The sequence below is a fragment of the Hyperoodon ampullatus genome (genome assembly GCF_949752795.1).
Source record: "Hyperoodon ampullatus genome assembly, chromosome: 13".
NCBI classification, from domain to species: Eukaryota; Metazoa; Chordata; class Mammalia; order Artiodactyla; family Ziphiidae; genus Hyperoodon; species Hyperoodon ampullatus.
This window is the reverse complement of record NC_136926.1, coordinates 24,973,615-24,997,637: the sequence shown is the minus strand read 5'-3', so window position 1 is coordinate 24,997,637 and position 24,023 is coordinate 24,973,615. Positions and strand designations below refer to the sequence as shown.

The window sequence follows — 24,023 nt, the reverse complement described above, 5'->3', positions numbered from 1 at the left end:
TCCTCCTCAATCTCCTTTTTGAAAACCTGTGGTGTAACACGGTTATATCTCCCCTTAATAAGTTACCACCCTATTGGTGGTAAGAGGCAACAGGAGAGTGGGCACTGTGACCAACCCTCTGTCCCTGGAGCCCAGGACTTCCTGCTCACCTCTCCGCTGCCTCTTCTCTCTGCGCACCTGCAGGTATTCCAGCCAGGCCCTCAGGGCTCTCCACTGTTGCCAGTGCTGATGGTGTTTCACTGCGGAGACCATCTTTCGCCTCTCCCTCCACACATGCAGAAGCTGTTCCTGCCACCGTGACCAAGCCTGAAAACCAGAGAAAAGACAACAGTCAATGGAGGCAGGAAAACAGAGGTGAAGTACCGGTGAGGGAAAAGAGAAACACACACACTGGAAAGGCTAAAATTAGATACACACACAGGAAAGGCTAAAAAGGAGGGGAAATTCCCAAGGAGAATTGTAAGTGATGGGAATCTGGGGTGAAAAGATCTTTAAGAAGGGCATTCTCTGCTTCCAGAAAGTAATTTTTTCTGGATTAAGAAGGGGGGAAAAGGATTAATAAAATCAATGCATATACAAGAAGCAGGGACAATCCAAGGGGTGATATAATTAATTCAGATTAGGGATACGAGAGGAGGGTCTGCCTTTTCTTTCAAAGTGGGAGGAAGCCTATGGTCAAGAGGCTCTTTCTCAGGGACATTAGTCTCCAAGACGTGGACCTACAGAAACTGAGGGTCTACAGAAGGATTCCCTTAAGATTATCCATAAATGCACACCCTTGGGAAAGCCTTCGTGCACACTCAGCAAAACACATGCCTTACTTTGAAGGTGACTGTTATAGATGACTTGATACCTTCTCTTATACCTTATACTTTTTTTTTTTTTTTGATTTTTTGTTTTGTTTTTTTTTGCGGTACGCAGGCCTCTCACTGTTGTGGCCTCTCCTGTTGCGGAGCACAGGCTCCGGACGCGCAGGCCCAGCGGCCATGGCTCACGGGCCTATCCGCTCCGCGGCATGTGGGATCTTCCCGGACCGGGGCACGAACCCGTGTCCCCTGCATTGGCAGGCAGACTCTCAACCACTGCACCACCAGGGAAGCCCCCCTTATACCTTTCTAAACCCATAACACCTCTTCCCCTTTGCTTCCTCTCAGCTGAATACCATTTTTCCTATTTCACCAAGAAAATAAAAGCAATCAAAAGACAATTTTCTCAAGCTCCCACATGTCCCCCACCTGCCAACAGGCTCTGCCTTCTCTCCTGTTGCTCTGGATAAACTGTCCACTCTCCCATCACAGGTTGCCCCTGCCATGCATACAGCCCATCTTCTCTCACCTTCTCAAGTTTATCACTCTGGCAATTCCCCCCACTCCCTTCTGCATCATCAGTTTCCACTCTCTGCTAGATTTTTAAAATCAGCATTTGAGTGTGTTGTTATTTCTCCCTGAGGGGATGTGACAACCAAAAGCAATGGGTGACCTTTGATTGTACCCTGCACCTGACACTAAAAGAGCAACAATATACAGCTGCAATACGAACTATATTCTAGATATTACTATATCAACATTACATTTCTTAGATATGACAGTGATATTGTGGTTATATAGGAAAACATCCTTATTTTTAGGAGATATGAGCTTAAGTATTTAGGGTAAACTTTATGTCTGCAACTTTAAAGCAACTCAGAAAATGTAAAAAATATACTGATACACTTGAGAGAAAGCAAATGTGGAAAGATGTTAAGGATGGGTTAAACTAGTGAAGAGAGCCCAGAATCCACCTTTTCTGTAATTTGGTATTTGTCAAAATTAAAAAGTTGGGATGAAAGATTATTGTCACACAAATACTTCCTGAAGGGAATAAATCAGTGATCCTCAAACCAACCACCAAACACCCCTCTCTAGACCACTTTGCCACCCAGCTAACACCCAAGTGCTTTCCTTTCCAAACTCTTCAAAGGGGCTCTCTACCTTTCTCATTTCTCTTCTAAGCTGGTTTTCTTGAATCCTCTCCCCATCGGGTTCACTGAAACTGCTCTTATCAAGGGCATCAATGACCTCCACGTGGCTCAATCCGAAGGCCAAATCTCAGTCCTCACCTGCCCTGGCCTGCCAGAAGCACATGACGCAGCTCATCACACCCGCCTCCACCTGGCTTCCAGTATACCTTGGCCTCTCTTCTGTTCCCGCCGCTGATTCCCATCTCTTCACCAGACAGGCTCAGTTCCACTGGCTATACCCACTCCCTTTGTGCTTTTACCTAGTCTCATGGCTCTAAATGTCATCTGCATGTTGAGGACTCCCAACTTTACATCTCAGGTCTGAACTCATCCTCAAGACTCCACACATATATCCAGCTGCCTCCCTGACACCCCCTCGTGGACATCTGGAAGGCCCATCAGGCTGAAGATATATAGATCTCAGAATGGAGCTCCTCCTAATCTTTCCCTACAAACCTGCCTCTCCCTCCAACACCCCCATTTCAGTAAATAGCAACTCCATTGTTCCAATTACTTAGGCCAAAAACCTGGGAGTCCTCTTAGACTTTTTCTCTGACACTTCACATCTTAACTATCCACTAGCAAATCCCATCGGCAATACCTTCAAAACATACCCAGAATCCAAAACCATCTTCCTATCATCCTTGTCCAGAATCTCTCCTGGAACTTTGTAATCGCTTCCTAACTGTCCTCCCTGCTTTTATCCTTGATTTTCTGAGGTCTGTTCTTAACACAACAGCCAGAATTGTCCTTTCTCATTTGTTGTGGTTATGTCACTTAAATCTCTCCATCTATATGACAATTTCCCTCCCTGCCTTTTTTCTCTTCACGCTACCAATTTGTTAGAGAAACCAGGTCATGTACGCTATAAACTGTCCCACGTTTTAGATTTGTCCGATTGTCTCCTCCAGATGTCTTTAACTTGTCCCTCTGATCCCTGTATTTCCCATGAACTGATAGTCAGATTCATGTTAGGCTTGGCGGGAGTCATGTTCAAATTTTAGGCAAGAACGTGTCTCAAGTGCTGCTGGGTACTTCCTGTTACATCATATCGTGGTTGGCTGCCATAGTTTTAGCAATGCCAAGACTGTTCAGTGGCTTCAGATGGCATTAATCTGATCCCTCCCTTATATTTCCCTGTTGTCTTTCCCCTGGGTGATTGCTGCCTAGATCCATTTTCTCACTGGGGTGGCAATTTTCTAATTCTAATACTCCTGCATTTATTAACTGAAATTCTATAAAGAAGCCTTACTCTCTCATTAACCCTCTCGTTTTTCAAAGATTATTTCGTATAGGAAAGGCAGGATAAATGCTTGACTTCAGCCTTCATTAATTTCCAAAGAATTGAATTAATGCTCTAACAACCCAAAACTGTGACCTATGAGCTCTTTTTCTCATTATGAATGCATGAATTTTTACATATTTGATATGTTTTCAATCCACGGCAGTCATTATTCTTTTTGATGTTCAAATTGTTCTATCTTAAGCCTATGGGAGTCCTTCTGACACAACCCCATTAACCTCTGTTAATTTCCTCATACTCCTGCACACTACCTCCTAGGCTTATGATGTCTATTCCTGCTCTATACCTGGAATCAGCCATTTCTCCAAAAAGCCTCAGTTCCCCTTAGTGGGAAATAGAAGAGACCACAACTTGGGCACTGGGGATGCTAGAAGCAGTGCCAGTAATAAAGCATTTAAGTCTTTTCAGTAAATAGAGTTAGAAATTCACTATTTTAGGGGAAAAAAATCATGAGTCCATACCGATATTGACATTTCCAATTTCAGATAACAAGGCTTTTGTTTAATTTCTGATTTTGTACCTGTAATCTTTCCTTTTACACTGAAAATCATGCTTCCTAATGACACAGCCATAGTTATTTGCTTTATCTTACAATGTAGCTGTAACAGATTCAACCCAACAATCCAAACCTGCTACTTAAAATAAGACCACTGAATGCAATTTTAGATCTCTTAGTAGTTCTTTGTGTCCTTAGAACACATCCCACTTGGGATGAACAGCCAAAATATTGTATTTTAAAGTAATTATTTTCTCTTTGTAGTCATTGCTACAAACTTGATATATTTGTTTCAGCATGTTCTAAAATCCTAGGGATTGGTTCTTTTCCTTTTTGATTTTTTGTTTTTAATTATATCAAATATTTACATGGTTCCAAAGTTAAACCTATGTAACAAAGTAAATTCACAGAAGTACTTTGTTCCCTCCCTTCCCCTAGAGGTAACCACTTTTCCTTAGTTTTTGGTTTATTTTTCCATTGTTTCTTCTTGAAAATATAACACACACACTCTCACTCTCTCTCTCTCTCTCTCATCTCTCTCTCTCTCTCCCTTCCTTCCTCAAAAGGCAGCACACGATGAAACAGAAGGAGCCTGTTAAGAGGAGGGGTGTGATCTCATCACTCCTCTTCTCAAAGCCAGTAGCTTCCCCCTCCCCTGGAAAAAGAGCCAAAGCCTTTATGGGCACAGCCTGCAGAGCCTTACTATTACATCTGCCTCCTTGTCACCTCATGGCCTAATCTTTCCTACTCTCCCTCTCACGCCCATCAATATATCACGAGCTACGTCAAGCTCACGGGTGGGGTGACTCAATATCACAAACATGACAATTTTCTCCAATCTAATGTAAAAAGTCAGTGTACTGTAATGAAAAATCCTAGTAGGCTTTGTTGTGGAACTTGACGAGTTGATCCTAAAATTAATAAGAGTAAAGAACAACTACCAAGACAATTTTTAAAAAGAACAAGAATAGGGCTTCCCTGGTGGCGCAGTGGTTGAGAGTCCGCCTGCCGATGCAGGGCAAACGGGTTCGTGCCCCGGTCCGGGAGGATCCCACATGCCATGGAGCGGCTGGGCCCGTGAGCCATGGCCGCTAAGCCTGCGCGTCTGGAGCCTGTGCTCCGCGATGGGAGAGGCCGCAGCAGTGGGCGGCCCGCATACCGCAAAAAAAAAAAAAAAAAAAAAAAGAACAAGAATAAAGAAGATCTCTTTCCACATATGAAAACTTAAGAGCTATACAGTAAGATCAGGAGTAGTAATGAACAGTTAGCATTTACTGAGGATTTCCATACTCAAAGCATTGCTCTAAGCATATTACATGTATCACCACACTTAATTCTGAACAATCCTATGAGGTAGGTACCATTATTATTTACTTACAGATAAGAAATCTAAGGTAGGGGGGGTGGATGAATTGGGAGACTAGGATTGACATATATACACTAATATGTATAACCTGCTGTATAAAAAAATAAAATTAAAAAATAAAAAATAAAATGCAATAAAAAATAAAAACCAAAATGCAATATTTAAAAAAAAAGAAGTCTAAGGTACAGGGAGATTAGGTAACTCACTAAAAAAGGCACAAAGCTAATAGGTAATGGCAGCAGAATTTCCACCTGGGCAGTATGACTAGAGAACCTTTGTTCTTTCCTACCTGCTTCATTAAATCATAATCAAAACAGTGTGTACTGGCTCAGAGATAGACAAATAGACCAATGGAATACAGAGCCCAGAATAGACCCATGAACAAATGGGACCTTGCTCCATAATGGAGGTGGGCTAATAGTCAGTATAAAAAAGATAAAGGATGAACTAACCAGTAAACAGTGCTGCAGAAATTATCCATAAGGAAAATGACAAACTAAGACCCTGTTACACACAATTTATAAAATTAAACCCAAGATAGATTAAAGACCAAACCATAAGATACAAGAATTAGGTACACTGAAAATAATAACACTTGTATGAAACAAAAAGCACCATAAACAAAGCAAAAAAACAAGCTATGGACTAGAAGAAAATACTTGCAATGTACCTAATAGTCAAAAGATTAGTAAGCAGAATGTATGACAATGTCCACAGAGCAGAAAAAGCCAAATAACCCAACAGAAAAAAAGGAGTGAGGGATAGTAACAAGCTGAAAAGCAGAAACTCAAATGGCAAACAAGTGTCTGAAAAGATGCTGGACTTCACTAGGAATCAGCAAAATGTAAATTAAAGCAACAAGGAATTACCACTTCAGACCTATCAAACTGGTGAAAATGTCCAAGTCTGACAATGCAAAGTGCTGATGAGGCCAAAAGAAATGGGAACCGAAATTTTAGCACATAAACTGGCACAGCACTGGAGCAAATAGGTGATGCTTGATAAGGATGATGAGATGATACCCAAAGAAGTTTCACTTTCAGGAACAAGAGAAACTCAGACTCTTGCACAGGGATCTGTGTTTAAGAGTGCTGTCTGCCACACTGTTTGTAATTGTAAAAAACATAATCAGAAGGAATCAACAGTTCAGCAGCACTGAGCAGGTAAACTGAGCCTTATTCAGTACAAAGGCATATTATAGGTAGTTAACAGATCTTTATGTATCAACATGGATAAACCTCAAAAATACACTGTTGCATTAAAAAAAAGCAAGCTGCAAAGTAAATGTACAGTATGACACCATTCATAAGTTTCCTAACAACACAAAGTCAGAACATTTATTCTTTATGTATATGTACACACACATTTTTACAAGTGCAAAAGAACACAAGAAAATGAGGACTTCAGTATCAGGGTACAGGTTATCACTAAGGAGGAGAGGTGGCAGAAGGAAGGGGGGGGCTTGAACTGTGAATTTAATTACATTAAATTACATTAAATTCTGGGGCAAGTATGGAAAATGCTAACACCTTTTAAACCTGTATGTTGGGTACTTGGATATCTTTTAATATTTTTTTTGTTTGTTTGTTTTGTTTTGTTTTTGTTTTTGTTTTTTTGCGGTACGCGGGCTTCTCACTGCTGTGGCCTCTCCCGTTGCGGAGCACAGGCTCCGGACGCGCAGGCTCAGCGGCCATGGCTCACGGGCCCAGCCGCTCCGCGGCATGTGGGATCTTCCCAGACCGCGGCACGAACCCGCGTTCCCTGCATCGGCAGGCGGACTCGCAACCACTGCGCCACCAGGGAAGCCCTCTTTTAATATTTTTAATAAATGTTTTATATTTAATGTTTTTATTTTTGAAGTACATAATTTAATTTTTTAAAATTTCACATATCTCATGACGTCTGCCCTGCCTAGTTCAGAGATGCTGTGAGGATTAAGAGAAATGACTTAAATTTAAGTTCTTGGTAAATCATATGGTACTTATCAGACACAAGGATTTTACTTATAATCTGCACTATAAAATTTGCCTTAGAGTCTCATATAGTGTGGTCCATATCAGTGTTATCTTGATTGCTCACGTTTTTCATTGGATTTGATTCTGAACGACTCTCGGGTGTCTTCTAAGTTAAATCCAACCTCAAACCACGAAAATCTGCCATCACTAAAAATATTCATTCGTATCTGTTGTTGCAAGCTTTGAAGGCAACAGTAAAAAAGGAATTCTAAAAGTGTTCTGAGCAATAGCGGCACCAGTAGAACGAGTTTATAGGCTCTCAAAGTGACTATCTGAAAGGGACGAGCGCTCACATAGCTGGAGTCCATCAGCGACAGAAAACCAGCCTCATTATGTTCCTATGCTTCTGGCATTTTCACATTCATAGTTCCCTCTCCCTCCTGAGAGCACAAGTCTACTGAGGACAGAGCAGCATGATAGTTAAAAGAACGGCTCTGCACTTTTCAGGCTGCCTCGATTCAAATACTGGCTCTGACCTTTGCTAGGTGCATGACCCTCATTCGAGTTATTTAACCTGTAATATATGGGATTTAAAAAATAATTTTGAAAATTGAGATAACACATGTAAAGCACTTAGTCCAGCACCTAGGACAGTAAGACCACAATAAATACTATTACTGCTCCTGCTGTTCTTATTACTGTTACTATCACTGGCAAGAACTATGTCTATTTCCTTGCTACTGCTTCAGAACACCTTATGAGTTCAGAGGTCGGCAAATTTTTTTCTTAAAGGGTCAGATAATACTTTTTTTTAGGCTTTGCAGGCCACATGGTCTCTGTTGCAACTACTCAACTTTACTGTTGTAGCCTGAAAGCAGCTTAGACAATACATAAATGAAAAGGTGTAACTGCATCCCAATAAAACTTTATTTACAACAACAATCAGCTGGCCAAATCTGATCCGTGGGCAAGTTTGCTGACCCCAATCTATGCTGTCTGCATATGATCTTCATATACTGCATATTCTTGCATGGATGATACAAAATGTTGTCAGATTAAAAAGCTATTACTCCTACAGGGACTTCCCTGGTGGTGCAGTGGTTAAGAATCTGCCTGCCAATGCAGGGGACACAGGTTCGAGCCCTGGTCCAGGAAGATCCCACATGCCACGGAGCAACTAAGCCCATGTGCCACAGTTACTGAGCCTGAGCTCTAGAGCCCACGAGCCACAACTACTGAGCCTACGTGACACAACTACTGAAGCCTGCGTGCCTAGAGCCTGTGCTCTGCAACAAGAGAAGCCACCACAATGAGAAGCCCGCTCACCGCAACAAAGAGTAGCCCCTGCTCGCCGCAACTAGAGAGAGCCTGCGCGCAAAAACGAAGACCCAATGCAGCCAAAGATAAATCAATAAATAAATGGAAAAAAGAAGTTATTACTCCTACAATATAGTAACACGCACTTCTTTTTCTCCTCCTCCCTGTTGTATTCTCTGTGACTGACTTGGCAGCCCTGTAAGTACCCAGGAGACACTAAAAAGTGACAGAAGTTCAGAAAGCTTATCAAAGGCCATAAAAAAGCTTCACCAAAGCATACGTTTGGTACAGATGTTAAGCCTTTATAACTGACCAAAAGCTAGTGGCTTTCCCAAAAGGAACTCTAAGAAATAAGCAAAATTATATGAAAAAGCCAGGTTTTCTTTTCAATCTTAGTTTCTTTTCTGCCCTTGTTTTCTAATTTGCTGTAGGAAAAGAGTAATGAGGAAATAAAGAATATATTGCTGTTTCTTTAAACATATTTATAATTAATTCATAAATCCCGTTCTGGCTCCACAATTAACAGGAGCTCTCTAAATATCACTGGAAATCACATCTAGCATATTCCTTCCAGCGGCCTCTGTCTGTTGAAGAGTCCAGCCTTCCAAGTTGCCTCCCATACCCCCTTCCATCCCTTGAGCTGAAGGGAGGGCCCAGCAGAGAGGCAGCAGCATGACAGTCAGCTTTCTGCTTGGGAGTCCGACCCCACCTGCCCAAGCTCCCAATGTGGGTATGGTGCCTGACGACGTGGACAGAGGACACCAAAGCCCGAGTCTGCTGGACTCACCTGCAGCTGGAGGCTCCGGGCCCTGTGCTTCACAGCCGAGGCATGGAGGGCACGGCCCAGGTGGACCTGTCCCAGTTGCCGTCTCCACGTGCTCCACCACACCCTGTCAGAGAGCAAATCGAAGATGGGACCAATCAGAGCAAGGCCAGCCAGAAAAGAGAAGGGCACTGAGGGCTGGGCCTCAGACCCTGAGCTCAAGTCCCTCTCCCTAAACAGCCAAGAATCAGTTCTAGAGCTGCCAGTTAAGGGTTGGAAACGGATGGTTCCTAAGGTCAGATCCAGACTTAGACACTACAGACACGCTCTGGAACTGAGCTTTTAAGACACTGCCATTTGGGACACCAGAGGACCACTGGGAACAATGCACAGTGGAATCAGTCCCATTATAAAGCAGCTCATTGCTACACATACCTGGCTTTCAGAGTGGACTAACTCACCCTCCAATGTGTGGACAATGCTGCTGAGATGCAGTGCAAGGCAGCAGTTAAGAGCATGAGCTTTGGCATCAGAGAGATGGGTGGGTGAGCCCTAGTTCTGATAATTACAACTTATACAGTAAGCCTCAGAAAGGTTGAGTAACTTGCCTGAGCTCATATATCTTAGTCTGTGCAATAACAGTATTTATTTTATAGTTTATGGTAAGGATTAAATGAGACACTTTACATTAAAAAATTAACACACACAGAAACTTAACACAGGGTTTTCTAGTAAGTACTCAATTAGTGTTACTTATGATTTGGTGAAAACCTGATCTCAATGTTGAACAAGTTATCAATAAATATTTATTAAGTATCAAAACATTGTTTTTTGGTTTTGGGTTTTTTAAAAAAATACTTATTTATTTGGCTGATTGGGTCTTAGTTGCGGCACGCGGGCTTCTGTCTAGTTGTGGTGTGCAGGCTCCAGAGCGTGTGGTCTTAGTTGCCCCGTGGAATGTGGGATCTTAGTTCCCCAACCAGGGATCAAACCCACGTCCCCTGCATTGGAAGGCAGATTCTTAACCACTGGACTACCAGGGAAATCCCCAAAACACTGTTTTAAGGTGGGTTTTTATGCTGGTTTTCCAGGAGCATAAAGCAAAGCTGAGGTAAAATGAACGCTGCTGATCTGTAGGGCAATGGAGCACACTCACCACAAAATACTCCGCTGTCTAAACTCCAGGGCGGTGGTCTGCATCCGAAGTTTGGTCTTACGAAAAACCACGTAGATCAACCAGGACTTCCAGGCCTGTCGCATCTTTTGTTTTGCATCTAGATGGCACCAAAGAGATTTTCAAAAAGGGGATGGGGGAGATGGATCACTCTGGGTTAAGACAAAAGTTCAAAAGCTCTGACTCATCCCTCCTTTGAATATCTAAATTCCTCCAGTCTTCTAGTGCCCTCTGCTGGAAAACTTGTGAAGCTCTACAAAATTAATAAGGATGCAATATGTGAAGAATGGTTATATAAGTGATAACATTTACAAAACTTTTAAAGGAAAATCAGTGTACTGCACTGTTCAGAAATCTTTTATTTTAAAAGTCCTTATTTTTTTAGAGTTATATTCTGCAATATTTACACATGAAATTACACAGGAAGCAGAGAAGTGAATGTGGATATGGATATATGTGAGTCGATAATTATTGGAAGCTGGATGATGGGTACACGCAAGTTCATTATTCTACCTTTCCATTTTGTAGATATTTTTAAATTTCCATAATATAAAGTTAAAGAAGAAGTCATGTTATAAAATTTGCTGTTTGAAACAATAATTATAAAGTAGAATAAGCAAGACAAAAGAAAAGGATACTATCTGTATCTGTTTGTATCTGTGAATAAGAAGGACCAGTAATGATCCTGGAGGAAAGAGAATTTACTAAATATGGGAGGCACAAAAGTCCATAGGTCTCCCTTTGTGGTAAATGCCATTTTCATTATGAAAGTCATCACTGACGAAATAAGTTTCTTTTCTTTTTAGAACACAAAGGAGAAAATAAAATTATGTAAAACATTTTCAGGACTTTCTCCAAAATGTGGTCAGGATGACTAGAGCTATACCTTCATATTTCATAGCTGTTGACAAGTCAAGTCAAAATATGAAAAAGAATTTAACATGTAGCTTCTTTGGGCCCACCTCAGACCTTAGGTATCAGCATATCTCGGGCAACAAGGACTACTATGGTGCTGTAGCTTAGAGTTTAGGCTCCTGAGTAAGATAAGCTGGGCCTGAGTACTGACCTTGTCACTGAGCTAAGTAACCTCACATGAGTTCCTCATCTGAAAAATGGTGCTTCCCTTCAAGGTATGTTTGCAAAGAGTAAACGAGATTATCTATAAAAAGAAGAAAATAAATGCAAGGAGATAAAAGAAGAGGTACTTATAATACTCTGGGGAAACAGATGAGGCTTAGTCTCAGGCATTGGCAAAGAAAAGATGAGTGCAAGGGACACCTCAGGGAGGCATGTTTTAAGAGAAGATAACTAAATGCTGTTACGACGAAGCCATTCGTAAGTAAGGTTTCTTGCTTAGCTAGGAAAAGTAGGATGAGCAGGTCTAAACGGGGAGCAGTGGACAAGCTGTACTGGGGATGTGCTGAGTTTGAGGTGCCTACAGGGCATTCATGTGAAATGGCTATGAGAAACAGCAGGCTGCATTATCATTTTGAAAGTTAGTGCCTTTTTTCCCTTAGGCTCCCCAAATGGGTTTCTGGGTTCAACTAGAGGAATCAGACACTGACCAGAGCTAAACTGGCCATAAGATCACTAAGGGGCAACCTGGACAAAGAAGATCAGAAGTAAGCACTGCAATGTGACACACGGCAGCAAGACAGACAACAGTCCCAAGTGCTGCGAGAGAAACACAGCCAGAACACTGCACCAGCAGGGCACGAACAGCCAGTTCACACAAATCATGCTTAAGTGAGTGGCAGGTGCCAAAACCATGCCATATAGAGAAAACCATAGGGGTATGATCACACAGGAGTTCCGGCTCAGAGATCACACATTCTGGAAAACAGGAAAGGGAATCGAACAAGTCTTCCCTTTTTTTTTTTTTTTTTTTTTTTTTTTTTTTTTTTTTTTGTGGTATGCGGGCCTCTCACTGTTGTGGCCTCTCCCGTTGCGGAGCACAGGCTCCGGATGCGCAGGCTCAGCAGCCATGGCTCACGGGCCCAGCCGCTCCGCGGCATATGGGATCCTCCCAGACCGGGGCACGAACCCGTATCCCCTGCATCGGCAGGCGGACTCTCAACCACTGCGCCACCAGGGAGGCCCAAGTCTTCCCTTTGACTTGGAGTTATTCTCTCTCACAGACAATGTACTCATCCTTCACAAAAGCTTCTGAGCTTTTGTGAAGGCAAAAGTAAATCGGCTTTCAGTAAACTAGGAAAAGTGGGGATCTTCCTCAACTTGATAAAGAATATCTACAGAAAGCCTATACCATACTTAATGGTGAGAAACTCAAAAGCTTTTCCACTAATCAAGTATAAGGCAAGGTGGGAGGGAGGGAGACGCAAGAGAGAAGGGATGTGGGAACAGATGTATATGTATGACTGATTCACTTTGTTATAAAGCAGAAACTAAAAAAAAAAAAAAAAAAAGAGTAAAATTTAAAAAAAAAAGTATAAGGCAAGGATGACCCCTCTCACTCTCTTTCAACATCATATTAGAAGTTCTAGCTAATGCAACTAGACAAAAGCAATAAAAGGTATACAGATTGGGAAGAAATAAAACTGTCTTTGTTTGCAAATGACATGACTGTCTATGTAAAGAAGCCAAAAAGGATTGACAAAAAACTCCTAGAACTAATAAGCAATTCATAGTAAGGCTGCAGGATGCAAGGTTAATATACAAAAGTCAACTGATTTCCTATATACCAGCAATGAACAAGTGGAATTTGAAATTGAAAATACACCACCATTTACAGTAGCACTCAAAAAATGAAATATTTAGGTATAAATCTAATAAAACATATATAAAATCTGTGTGAGGAAACTACAAAACTGTGATGAAAGACATAAAAGAAGAACTAAATAAACAGGGAGAGAGTCCATGTTCAGGATAGGAAGACTCAATATTGTCAAGATGTCAGTTCTTCCCAACCTGATTTATAGAGTCAATGCAATCCCAACCAAAATCCCAGCAAGTTATCCTGTGGATATCACAAACTGATTATAACATTTATATAGAGGCAAAAGACCTGGAATACCCAACACAATATTAAAGAAGAAGGCTGGAGGACTGACACTACCTGAGTTGAAGAATTACTATAAGGCTACAGTAACCAAAACAGTGTGATATTGACAAAAGAAGTGACAAATAGATCAGTGGAAGACAGCAGAGAGCCTGGCAACAGACCCACATAAATATAGTCAACTTATCTTTGACAAAGGAGCAAAGGAATACAATGGAGCAAAGATAGTCTTTTTAACAAATGGTATAGGAACAACTGGACATCCACATGCAAAAAAGACACAGACCTTACACTCTTCATAAAAATTAACTCAAAATGGATCACAGACCTAAATGTAAAACACAAAACTATAAAACTTCTAGATGATAACGTAAGAAAACCTAGATGACCCTGGGTATGGTGATGACTTTTTAGACCAAAGGCAACACCAAAGGCACCATCCATGAAAGAAAAAATTGATAAGCTGGACTTCATTAAAATTAAAAACTTCTGCTCTGCAGAAGACAATGTCAAGAGAATGAGAAGACAAGCCACAGAGTGGAAGAAAATATCTGCAAAAGACGCATCTGACAAAGGATTATTATCCAAAATATACAAAGAACTCTTAAAACTCAACAAGAAAACAAACGATCCAATTAAAAATGGGCAAAAGAACTTAATCGACACCTCACCAAAGAAAATACATCCTAATGTAAACTATGGACTTTGAGTGATTATGATGTGTCAGTGTAAGTTCACCAGCTGTAACAAATGTACCACACTGATGGGGGATGCTGATAATGGGAGAGGCTATGTATGTGTTGGGGAGGGGGTGTATGGGCAATTGCTACCTTCCCCTCAACTTTGCTGTGAACCTAAAACTGCTCTTAAAAAAAAAAATCTTAATAAAGGAAAAAAAAGACAAATAAACAGAGGCATTTTCTTTAGACGTGTACTTCCTTTTCTCACCATGATCCTCGGCTCTCAGGTACCTGTTCCTCATCTCCCGCTGCTGATGCATGTAGGTCTTCCAGGTCTGGAACATCAGGCTGTACAAGTAATATCTGAGGAGCCAAAAAAGCAAATAGTGTTTCTTTAAAACAAAACAACTCCTAATTCGACATACCCAGTCCGTCCTGTACTTAGGAGAAATTAACAGGAACACTTCTGACACAAAAAAGCCAATCTATATCCTAAGCTAAAACTGGAGTGTCGTTCTCCACACCTTATATTATTACCAAGGAAGAAAGGTGTGAATTACCCTAGAATAACTTCACCTTCAGCACCCACAAAGCTGTGGCATTTGGAAGGACAGTCATATCTTAATCATCCACACCATGTAAAACATAACCTCTCATTTGCACTAAAACACAGTCAATGTTCTCCTTTGTCTTTTCTGTCTCAATACATACATTATACACATTAAGACTGTCAGTCCCAGGGCTTCCCTGGTGGCGCAGTGGTTAATAATCCACCTGCCAATTCAGGGGACACGGGTTCGAGCCCTGGTCCGGGAAGAACCCACATGCCACAGAGCAACTAAGCCTGTGCACCACAACTACTGAGCCTGTGCTCTAGAGCCTGCAAGCCACAACTACTGAAGCCCACGCTCCGCAACAAGAGAAGCCACCGCAATGAGAAGCTTGCGCACCGCAAGGAAGAGTAGCCCCTCCTCGCTTCAACTAGAGAAAGCTGCGCACAGCAAAGAACCAAAAAGCACCCAAAAAAAAAAAAAAAAAGACTGTCAGTCCCTCCGTATCTTCACTATCCCATTTCCTAAAACTTGGTTTCATACTCTGCCAGCTTCTTAGAACGATTCAACGACGTCTATATTTATGGATATCTGAAATATCCATAAATCAGAAACCCTGCCCCAAAGAGCTTAAAGACATGATTATAATGAGTGAATACCATTTGAAAAAGAAACAATGTATAAGACATACTAAGTTTTTACTTTAAAAAAGGTATAGGGCTTCCCTGGTGGCGCAGTGGTTGAGAGTCCGCCTGCCGATGCAGGGGGCACGGGTTCGTGCCCCGGTCCAGGAAGATCCCACATGCCATGGAGCGGCTGGGCCCGTGAGCCATGGCGCTGAGCCTGCGCGTCCGGAGCCTGTGCTCCGCAACGGGAGAGGACACAACAGTGAGAGGCCCGTGTACCGCAAAAAAAAAAAGATATAAAAATATCTATGTGATGTAATTCCCAATTTTTACTTTTTCTTCCACTTATCTTTGGGAATACAAATGTCAAAGATTAAGAGTTTCTTCTCTCTATTGCTAAAAAACTAAATAAATTTTTAAAGTTTTTTCTATTTCTATCTTCTTAATGTTCTATATTGGGCATATATTTTCTCCCAATCAATACAAATTAAAACAACTTTATTATTTTAAAACACAGAATTAGAAATTATACAGAAGTGAGAGTCAGTGAGAAAAACATATTCAAATCATTAGCATGATCATTACATAATGATTACTTGAATTAGAGGGCTATCTCTGTGTATATGTGCTCACATGCACACAGTATTGTGTACCTGGGCTTAATTTAGGACTTTGATCTTGCTTACTCTAAAAAGAATTTGAAGAAATACAGAAAATAATCCAAAACTCTTCTCGTTGCAAGGATGGTCCAACCTCCACAAACTCAATCAATGTGATACCTCACATAACAGAATGAAAGAAAAGAATCATATGATCATCAGTATCTCAATATAATACAGGCCACATATGATGAGCCCACAGGTAACATCATACTCAATGGAGAAAGGCTAAAAGCTTTTCCTCTAAGATCAGGAACAGGACAAGGGTGCCCACTCTCACCACTCCTACTTAACATAGTACTGGAGTCCTAGCCAGAGCAATTGGGCAAAAAAAAAAAAAAAAAAGAAAGAAAGAAAAAGCATTGGAATTGGAAAGGAAGAAGTAAAACTGTCTCTATTTGCAGATGCCATGATTTTACATATAGAAACTCCTAGAGACTCAACCAAAAAATTGTTAGATCTAATTAATGAACTCAGTAAAATCATAGGATATAAAATTAATGTAAAAAACTAAGTAGCAATTCTATACAGTAACAACAAATTATCTGAAAAAGAAATAAATCAATCTCATTTACAATAGCATCAAAAATAACAAAATGCTGATAGGGAGGGTGGGAGGGAGGGAGACGCAATAGGGAAGGGATGTGGGAACAGATGTGTATGTATGACTGATTCACTTTGTTATAAAGCAGAAACTAATAAAAAATAAATAAATAAATAAATAAATAAATAAATAAAAATAAAATAAAATAACAAAATGCTTAGGAATAAATTTAACCAAGGAGGTGAAAGGTCTCTACTCTGAAAACTACAAGACATTGATGAAAGAAATCCAAGAAGACAAATAAATGGAAAGGTATTCCACGTTCATGAATTGGAAAAATATTGTTAAAATGTTAGTACTACCAAAAGCCATCTATAGATTCAATGCAATCCCTATCAAGATTCCAATGGCATGTTTACAAAAGTAGAAAAAACAATCCTAAAATTTATGTGGAACCACAAAAGACCCCAAATAGTCAAAGCAATCCAGAGAAAGAACAAAGCAGGAAGCATCACACTTCCTGTTTTCAAGCTATAGTATATTATGGCATTGGAATAAAAACAGACAAACAGACTAATGGAATAGAGTTGAGAGCCCCAAAATTAACCCAAGTATATACCGTCATCTAATATTTGACAAGGGAGCCAAGAATATTCAATGGAAAAAAAGACAGTCTCTTCAATAAACAGGGCTGGGAAAACTGGATATTCACATGTAAAACTATGAAACTAGATTCATATCTAACACCACTCATTAACTAGAAATGGATTAAAGACTTAAATGCAAGACCTGAAACCATGAAATTCCAGAAGAAAATATAGGAAAAAAGCTCCTTCACATAAGTCTTAGCAATGATTTTTTGGATATGACACCTAAAGCACAAGCAACAAAATAAAAAATAAACAAGTGGGACTATAGCAAACCAAAAGGCTTATGCACAGCAAAAGATACAGCCAATAAAGTGACAACGACAACCTACAAAATGGGGAAAAAATACTTGCAACCCGTATAGCTGATAAGGGATTAATATCCAAAATATATGAAGAACTCATATAACTCAATAGCAAAAAAAACGAATAATCCAATTTAAAAACGGGCAAAGGACCTAAACAGACATTTTTCCAAAGGAGATATACAAATGGCCAACAGGTACATGAAAAGATGCTCAACACTACTAGTCATTAGGAAAATATAAATCAAAATCACAATGAGATCAAAATCACCACACACCTGTTAAAATGGTCATCATCAAAAAGACAATATAGAATTATAATGTGCACCTAAATTTATATAATGTTACAAACCATTTTACCTCAATTAAAAAAAGGAAAAGTAGGAAATTAGGTCTCCAAAAAATAAGACATAAAAAAGAAAAAAAAAAGACAAGAGATAAACTCTGGTGAGGATATGGAGAAAAGGGAACCTTGTGGACTGTTGGTAGGATTGTAAATTGGTATAGCCACCAAGGAAAACAGTATGCAGGATCTTTAAAAAATTAAAAATAGAACTACCAGACAATCCAGCAATCCCACTTCTGGGAATATATCCAAAGGAAACAAAAACACTAACTTGAAAAGATATCTGCACCACCATGTTCACAGCAGCATTATTTACAATAGCCACGACAGGGAAACAACCTAAGTGTCCAAAGGTGGATGAATGGGTAAAGTTGTGGTATCTATATACAATGGAATTTACTCAGCCATTAAAAAATGAGGAAACCCCATAAAAACATGCACATTAAAAAAAAAGAGGAAACCCTGCCATTTGCGACAACATGGATGGACCTTGAGTGCATTAGGCTAAGTGGAATCTTAAAAAAAAAAAAAAAAACTCAGAAAAAGATCAGATTTGTGGTTACCAGAGGCCGGGTGGGTTGGGGGCGGCAGTCAAAAGGTACAAACTTCCAGTTATGAGACAAAGAAGTTCTAGGGATGTAATGTACAACATGATGACTATAGTTACCACTGCTGTATGATATATATGAAAGTTGTTAAGACAGTAAATCCTAGAAGTTCTCATTACAAGGAGAAAATTTTTTTCTTTTTTTTCCCCTTTTCTTTTTATTGTGTCTATATGAGATGATAAACATTAGCTAAACTTATTGTGGTAATCATTTCATAATATGTAAGTCAAACCTTTATTCTGTACACCTAAAAAACTCATACAGTAATTAATATATGTCAATTATATCTCAATAAACCAGAAAAAAATCTTCTATCCTTTTGACCAGAAACATGCCAACAAGTAATTATCTGATAACGTGTATCAGTAAAATTAAAGTAACGTAACATGAAATCCTACCTATAGTGACAGTCAGCTCGAACCCGGAGTTTCCACTCTCGACGGGAAACCCACCATTCTTCTTTCCATTCTTCAAAGACCTTCTGCAGAATTCTTTGCTTATAGTAAAACCTAGGGCAATGAAAAAAAAAACAGAGAGACATAACTGACAATGTTGGAGCTGATATCTATTCCCAAATCACTGTTTCATATGGCCATTGCTTTCTCATAGAAAAGTGTGGTTCATTATTTGATAACACCAAAATAGATTAAAAATAGACATATTCAACTTTTTCAGATCAAAACATTAGAACTACTTAAACTAGAAATGAGGCTAAAAAATTTTATACTCTAGATCTTACCAATTAAAGAGGTGAAAGTAAAAAAATCTGACTTTTCAAATACCATAAGTGAGTTGAGAATTAACATTCTCAATTTTTTTCATTCACCAGACTAAAAAGTATATTTGATCAGTAAAAGATAGTAGCTACACTTCTCATTTACATACCCAGGAGATTAAAAGTTATAAAATAAGCAAATGCCTAATGGTATTCCTAGGACTTAACAGAATATATTAGTTTAACTGAAATCTGACTAGGGGAGTTATAACAAGAGCAAAAGAGAAGAGAAAATAAGAAGGGAAAAAGCTATTAAGAAAGCAAGCAGCAGGGCAGTGAGATTGTGCTGATGCTAACAGGCATGGTCAAGAAGACTGGTAACTCAGGAACTCTGGCCTGTCAGTCACTCCAAATTTCTTTTCGTGGTTCTGTAGGTTACTAACATGTCCTTCATCCTCACCCACTCACAGGTTTTAAAAAACAGGCTGGCAAAAATATACATAGAGAAATTCACCTCCCAATGTTTATTGCAGCACTATTTACAACAGCCAAGACATGGGACTTCCTGGTGGTCCAGTGGGTAGGGCTCCATGCTCCCAATGCAGGGGGCCTGGGTTTGATCCCTGGTTGGGGAATTAGATTCCACATGCTGCAACTAAAAGCCTGCATGCCGCAACAAAGATCCAGCATGCCGCAACTAAGACCCTTCGCAGTCTAAATAAATATTTTAAAAAACAAAAAAAACAATAGCCAAGACATGGAAGCAACCTAAATGTCCAATGACAGATGAATGGATTAAGAAGATGTGGTACATAAATATACAATGAAATATAACTCAGCCATAAAAAAGAATGAAATAATGCCATTTGTAGCAACATGGATGGACCTGGAGATTACCATCCTAAGTGAAGTAAGTCAGACAGAGAAAGACAAATAGCATGTGATATCACTTATATGCAGAATCTAAAAAAAACCAAATGATACAAATGAACTTATCTACAAACAGAAACAGACTCACAGACTTAGAGAATGAACTTATGGTTACCAGGGGGGAAGGCTGGGGGAGAAGAACAGGCTGGGAATTTGGGATTGACTGCTATATTTAAAATAGATAACCAGGGCTTCCCTGGTGGCGGAGTGGTTAAGAATCCGCCTGCCAACGGAGGGGACATGGGTTCAAGCCCTGGTCCAGGAAGATCCCACATGCCGCGGAGCAACTTAGCCCGTGAGCCACAACTACTGAAGCCCACACACCTAGACCCCGTGCTCCACAACAAGAGAAGCCACTGCAATGAGAAGCCCGCGCACTGAAACAAAGAGTAGCCCCCGCTCACCGCAACTAGAGAAAGCCCACGCACAGCAACAAAGACCCAACACAGCCAAAAATAAATAAAATAAAATAAATAAAGAATTTAAATTAATTAATTAATTTAATTAAATAGATAACCAACAAGGACCTACTGTATAGCACAGGGAACTCTGCTCAATATTCTGTAATAACCTAAATGGGAAAAGAATTTGAAAAAGAATGGAAAAAAATAAAAATAAAAGAAATTCACCTCACTGCTGTTCATAGTAATAAATAGAGAAAATCACCATAAGTACCCATCAAAAGGGGACAGCTTAAATTCAATCAACGCTACTCAGTAATTTTTTAATGAATAGAGTAGAGCGAAAGATACTGAAATGGAAGATGCTCCAGAAAAATTGCTGGATGAAAAAATAAAGCTACCTTGTGGTAGGTATGATATGTTTTTCAACCTTTTAAAATTTTATTTATTATTTTTTATTACTATTTTTTTGGGCCATGCTGCAGCACGTGGAGTTTTAGTTCTCTGACCAGGGACTGAACCCCCGCCCCCTACAGTGGAAGTGTGAAGTCTTAACCTCTGGATCGCCAGTGAAATCCCCTAAACTCTTTTTTTTTTTTTTTTTTAATTTATTTAATTTATTTATTTTTGGCTGCTTTGATTCTTTGTTGCTACGCGCGGGGTTTCTCTAGTTGCAGCGAGCGGGGGCACTCTTTGTTGCAGTGTGAGGGCTTCTCACTGCGGTGACTTCTCTTGTTTCGGAGCTTGGGCTCTAGGCACGTGGGCTTCAGTAGTTGTGGCACACGGGCTCAATAGTTGTGCCTTGTGGGCTCTAGTGCGCAGGCTCAGGAGTTATGGTGCATGGGCTTAGTTGCTCCACGGCATGTGGGATCTTCCCGGACCAGGGCTCGAACCCGTGTCCCCTGCATTGGCAGGTGGATTCTTAAACCACTGCGCCACCAGGGAAGCCCCTAAACTCTTTTTTAAAGCTAATTTTTTTTTTGTATTTGCAGGACTCATATGTTGGAATTAATATAATATACACCAAATATATATGTATAAAATGTGTGCACACACCAACATATTTGTATGTATACATAAAGCATATCTATCTATATGCATACATGTATGTGTACATATATAAGTTATTATATTATACAAATTAAAAGCCTGAAAAGATCTCCAAAATACTAAACTGTTACCAGTGGTTCTGTCTCAGGGAGGGATTGTTAGTACCAGGAGGGATTGTTATTACCGGGAGACTAGTATTTCCTGTATTACACATTTCTTTAGTTTGAAAAAATTTTTGAGCAACAGCTTTGTTCATAATTTTTTAAATTTTTAATGGAAGAGAACCACACCCATTTACTTCCTTCTACCATCTACTATCTATCCATCTACTTCCTTCCTTTCCCAAAACCTCACTAAAATAACAGCAAATACTTTCAAAAGGTGTAAGCCCACAAAGAAAGAGAACAGGAGCAACAATGTCAGGCAAGAGATGCCAACAGGGCTTCCCTGGTGGCGCAGTGGTTGAGAGTCCGCCTGCCAATGCAGGGGACACGGGTTCGTGCCCCAGTCTGGGAAGATCCCACATGCCGCGGAGCGGCTGAGCCCGTAAGCCATGGCCGCTGAGCCTGTGCTCTGCAACAGGAGAAGCCACAACAGTGAGAGGCCCGCATACCACAAAAAACAAAACAAAACAAAACAAAAAACAAAAAAAAGAGATGCCAACAAATTTTAGATGACAGAAAGCAGGCAGGCGAGTGGCAACTGAATCAACAGGTGAAAGAAGGCAGAGAATTAAGGGTCGGTGGGAGGAGAGTCAAGAGGCAAGTGGCTGGTGGCATGAACCCCAGAAAGGCATGGAAACAAGAGGTATCAGGAAGGGGGGAGCCCTGGGTAGAAATGAAAACACAGGATTGTTTGGAAGCCTGTGCGTAAGAAGCACTTAGGCCCTTGGATCCCATTATTCACCCTGGCAGAGACTCAGGCTTATCTCTGGAGAGGCTGAACCTGAGGGGCACTGGACTCTCCAACACCAGGCACAGCTCGGGAGACAGTCCTAAACCGAGAGTCTACATACTGAAGAGTGAGACCCACATTCCCTCTCCTCTGCTTGCCGCCAAGCTTATAACCATCGCCCCCCGCCTCCACCCTACTCTACCCCAGAAGGAGTTTGGAGGACTCCTCTCCTCTGGGGAAAACTGAAAAGGCCTTCAGATACTGACAGATGGGAGTTCCCTCAATGAAACTATCTGGTTTCTGCCTCAAAAGCCTAAAGGGAAACCCTCAGCTTACAAGTCCCTATGCATACACTGAATGGGTATATAAGCTTCTAATATTAACTCTTAAATATGAGCAGATAATAAAAGGATCTCTTGACATTTGAGGAAAGACTACAACATGAGACAGTGAACAAAAGCACACAGAAAAAAGGAGCTTAGAAGAAACAGAGCAGTCAAAAACCTTAGAAATAAATCATTACATTAACCTCAAAAAAATTATGAGCCTCCAGGATGTTATTTTTTTTAAAAAAGGAATATTCAGAGAACAAAAAAGAGCTCTTGAAAATTAAAACTATGATGGCAGAAATGAAAAAGAAAAGATCCATAGCTAGGTAAAACAAAAAGGTGACTAGCCTATAGGCCACAGTAAGGACTCTGGCTTTTACTGTAAGCAGGATGGGAAGCTGCCGAGGTCTGAGCCGAAGAGTGACATGACTGGATTACTCAGACTGTCTGTGTGAAGAGACTGACTAAGGACAAGGCTGGGAGCAGGAGACCAGTGAGGAGGCTCCTGGAGTCATTCAGGGGAGACATGATGACCTGGACCAGGATGGTAGCAACTGGAGGTACTGAAAAGAGCTTGGAGTCTGAATCTATTTTGAAGGTTGAATCAATGTAATTTTGGCATTTGGCATTGTAATTGGGGAGTGAGGGAATAAGATACCAAGGATGACTCCTAGGTTTCTGACCCGAGTCACTGGAAGGATGGGAGCTTCCTTTACTGGAGAGAGGAACACTCAGCAGGGAGGTCTGTGGGGAAGGTCTAGACTTTGGTTATGAACATACTGAGTTATGACGTCTATTGGGCGCAGAGTGGAGTGTCACATGTGTAGCAGTCCAGGAAGAGGTCTGGGCTGGGTGTGTACCTTTGGGAATCATGGGATGAGGTTGACATGGTTGGGAGGTAGATAGAGAGGCAGTGCAAGGACTGGGGGTGGGATACTTAGATGAGGAGGAACCAACAAAAGAGAGTTAGAGGGAACAAAGAGGTGGAAGGGAAACAGAGAGGATGGTAACCTTGACACTGGGAGAAGAAAGGGCTCCTTGAAGAAGGGAATGATGGGTTGTCTAATGCTTCTTGGTAAGTCAAGTGAGAGGAAATTTAAGAATTCACCATTGATTTTAGCAAATGTAGTGACCTTACAAAAGCAAAAACAATTTTGGTGGCATGATGGAATCAAAAGCCTCGTAGGATGGACTTGAGACTACAAAAAGAGGTGCTGGAGAGGTTGGGGATGGCCAGGAAATGTAGAGGGAAGCAAAGAGATGGAGAGCTAGCTGCAGGAGGAAGTAGTATCAAAGAGATTTTTTTTTTTTCAGGATAGGAAAATAATAGCATTGTTTGCTGGTAC

General features: G+C 40.5%; 1 protein-coding gene across 1 annotated transcript in view; it reads right to left on the bottom strand.

Annotated features, from left to right (window-relative positions):
- The window catches only part of SFI1 (SFI1 centrin binding protein), a gene marked incomplete at its 5' end in the record, with an annotated part of 69,867 nt that overhangs the window by 31,120 nt on the left and 14,724 nt on the right, over window positions 1-24,023 (bottom strand). Inside the window, 5 exons of the mRNA XM_079717022.1 lie at window positions 150-306; window positions 9,224-9,326; window positions 10,356-10,473; window positions 14,341-14,435; window positions 18,757-18,867. Of these exons, the coding sequence (XP_079573148.1) occupies window positions 150-306; window positions 9,224-9,326; window positions 10,356-10,473; window positions 14,341-14,435; window positions 18,757-18,867 (584 nt within the window). The remainder of the gene's footprint in view (window positions 1-149; window positions 307-9,223; window positions 9,327-10,355; window positions 10,474-14,340; window positions 14,436-18,756; window positions 18,868-24,023) is intronic.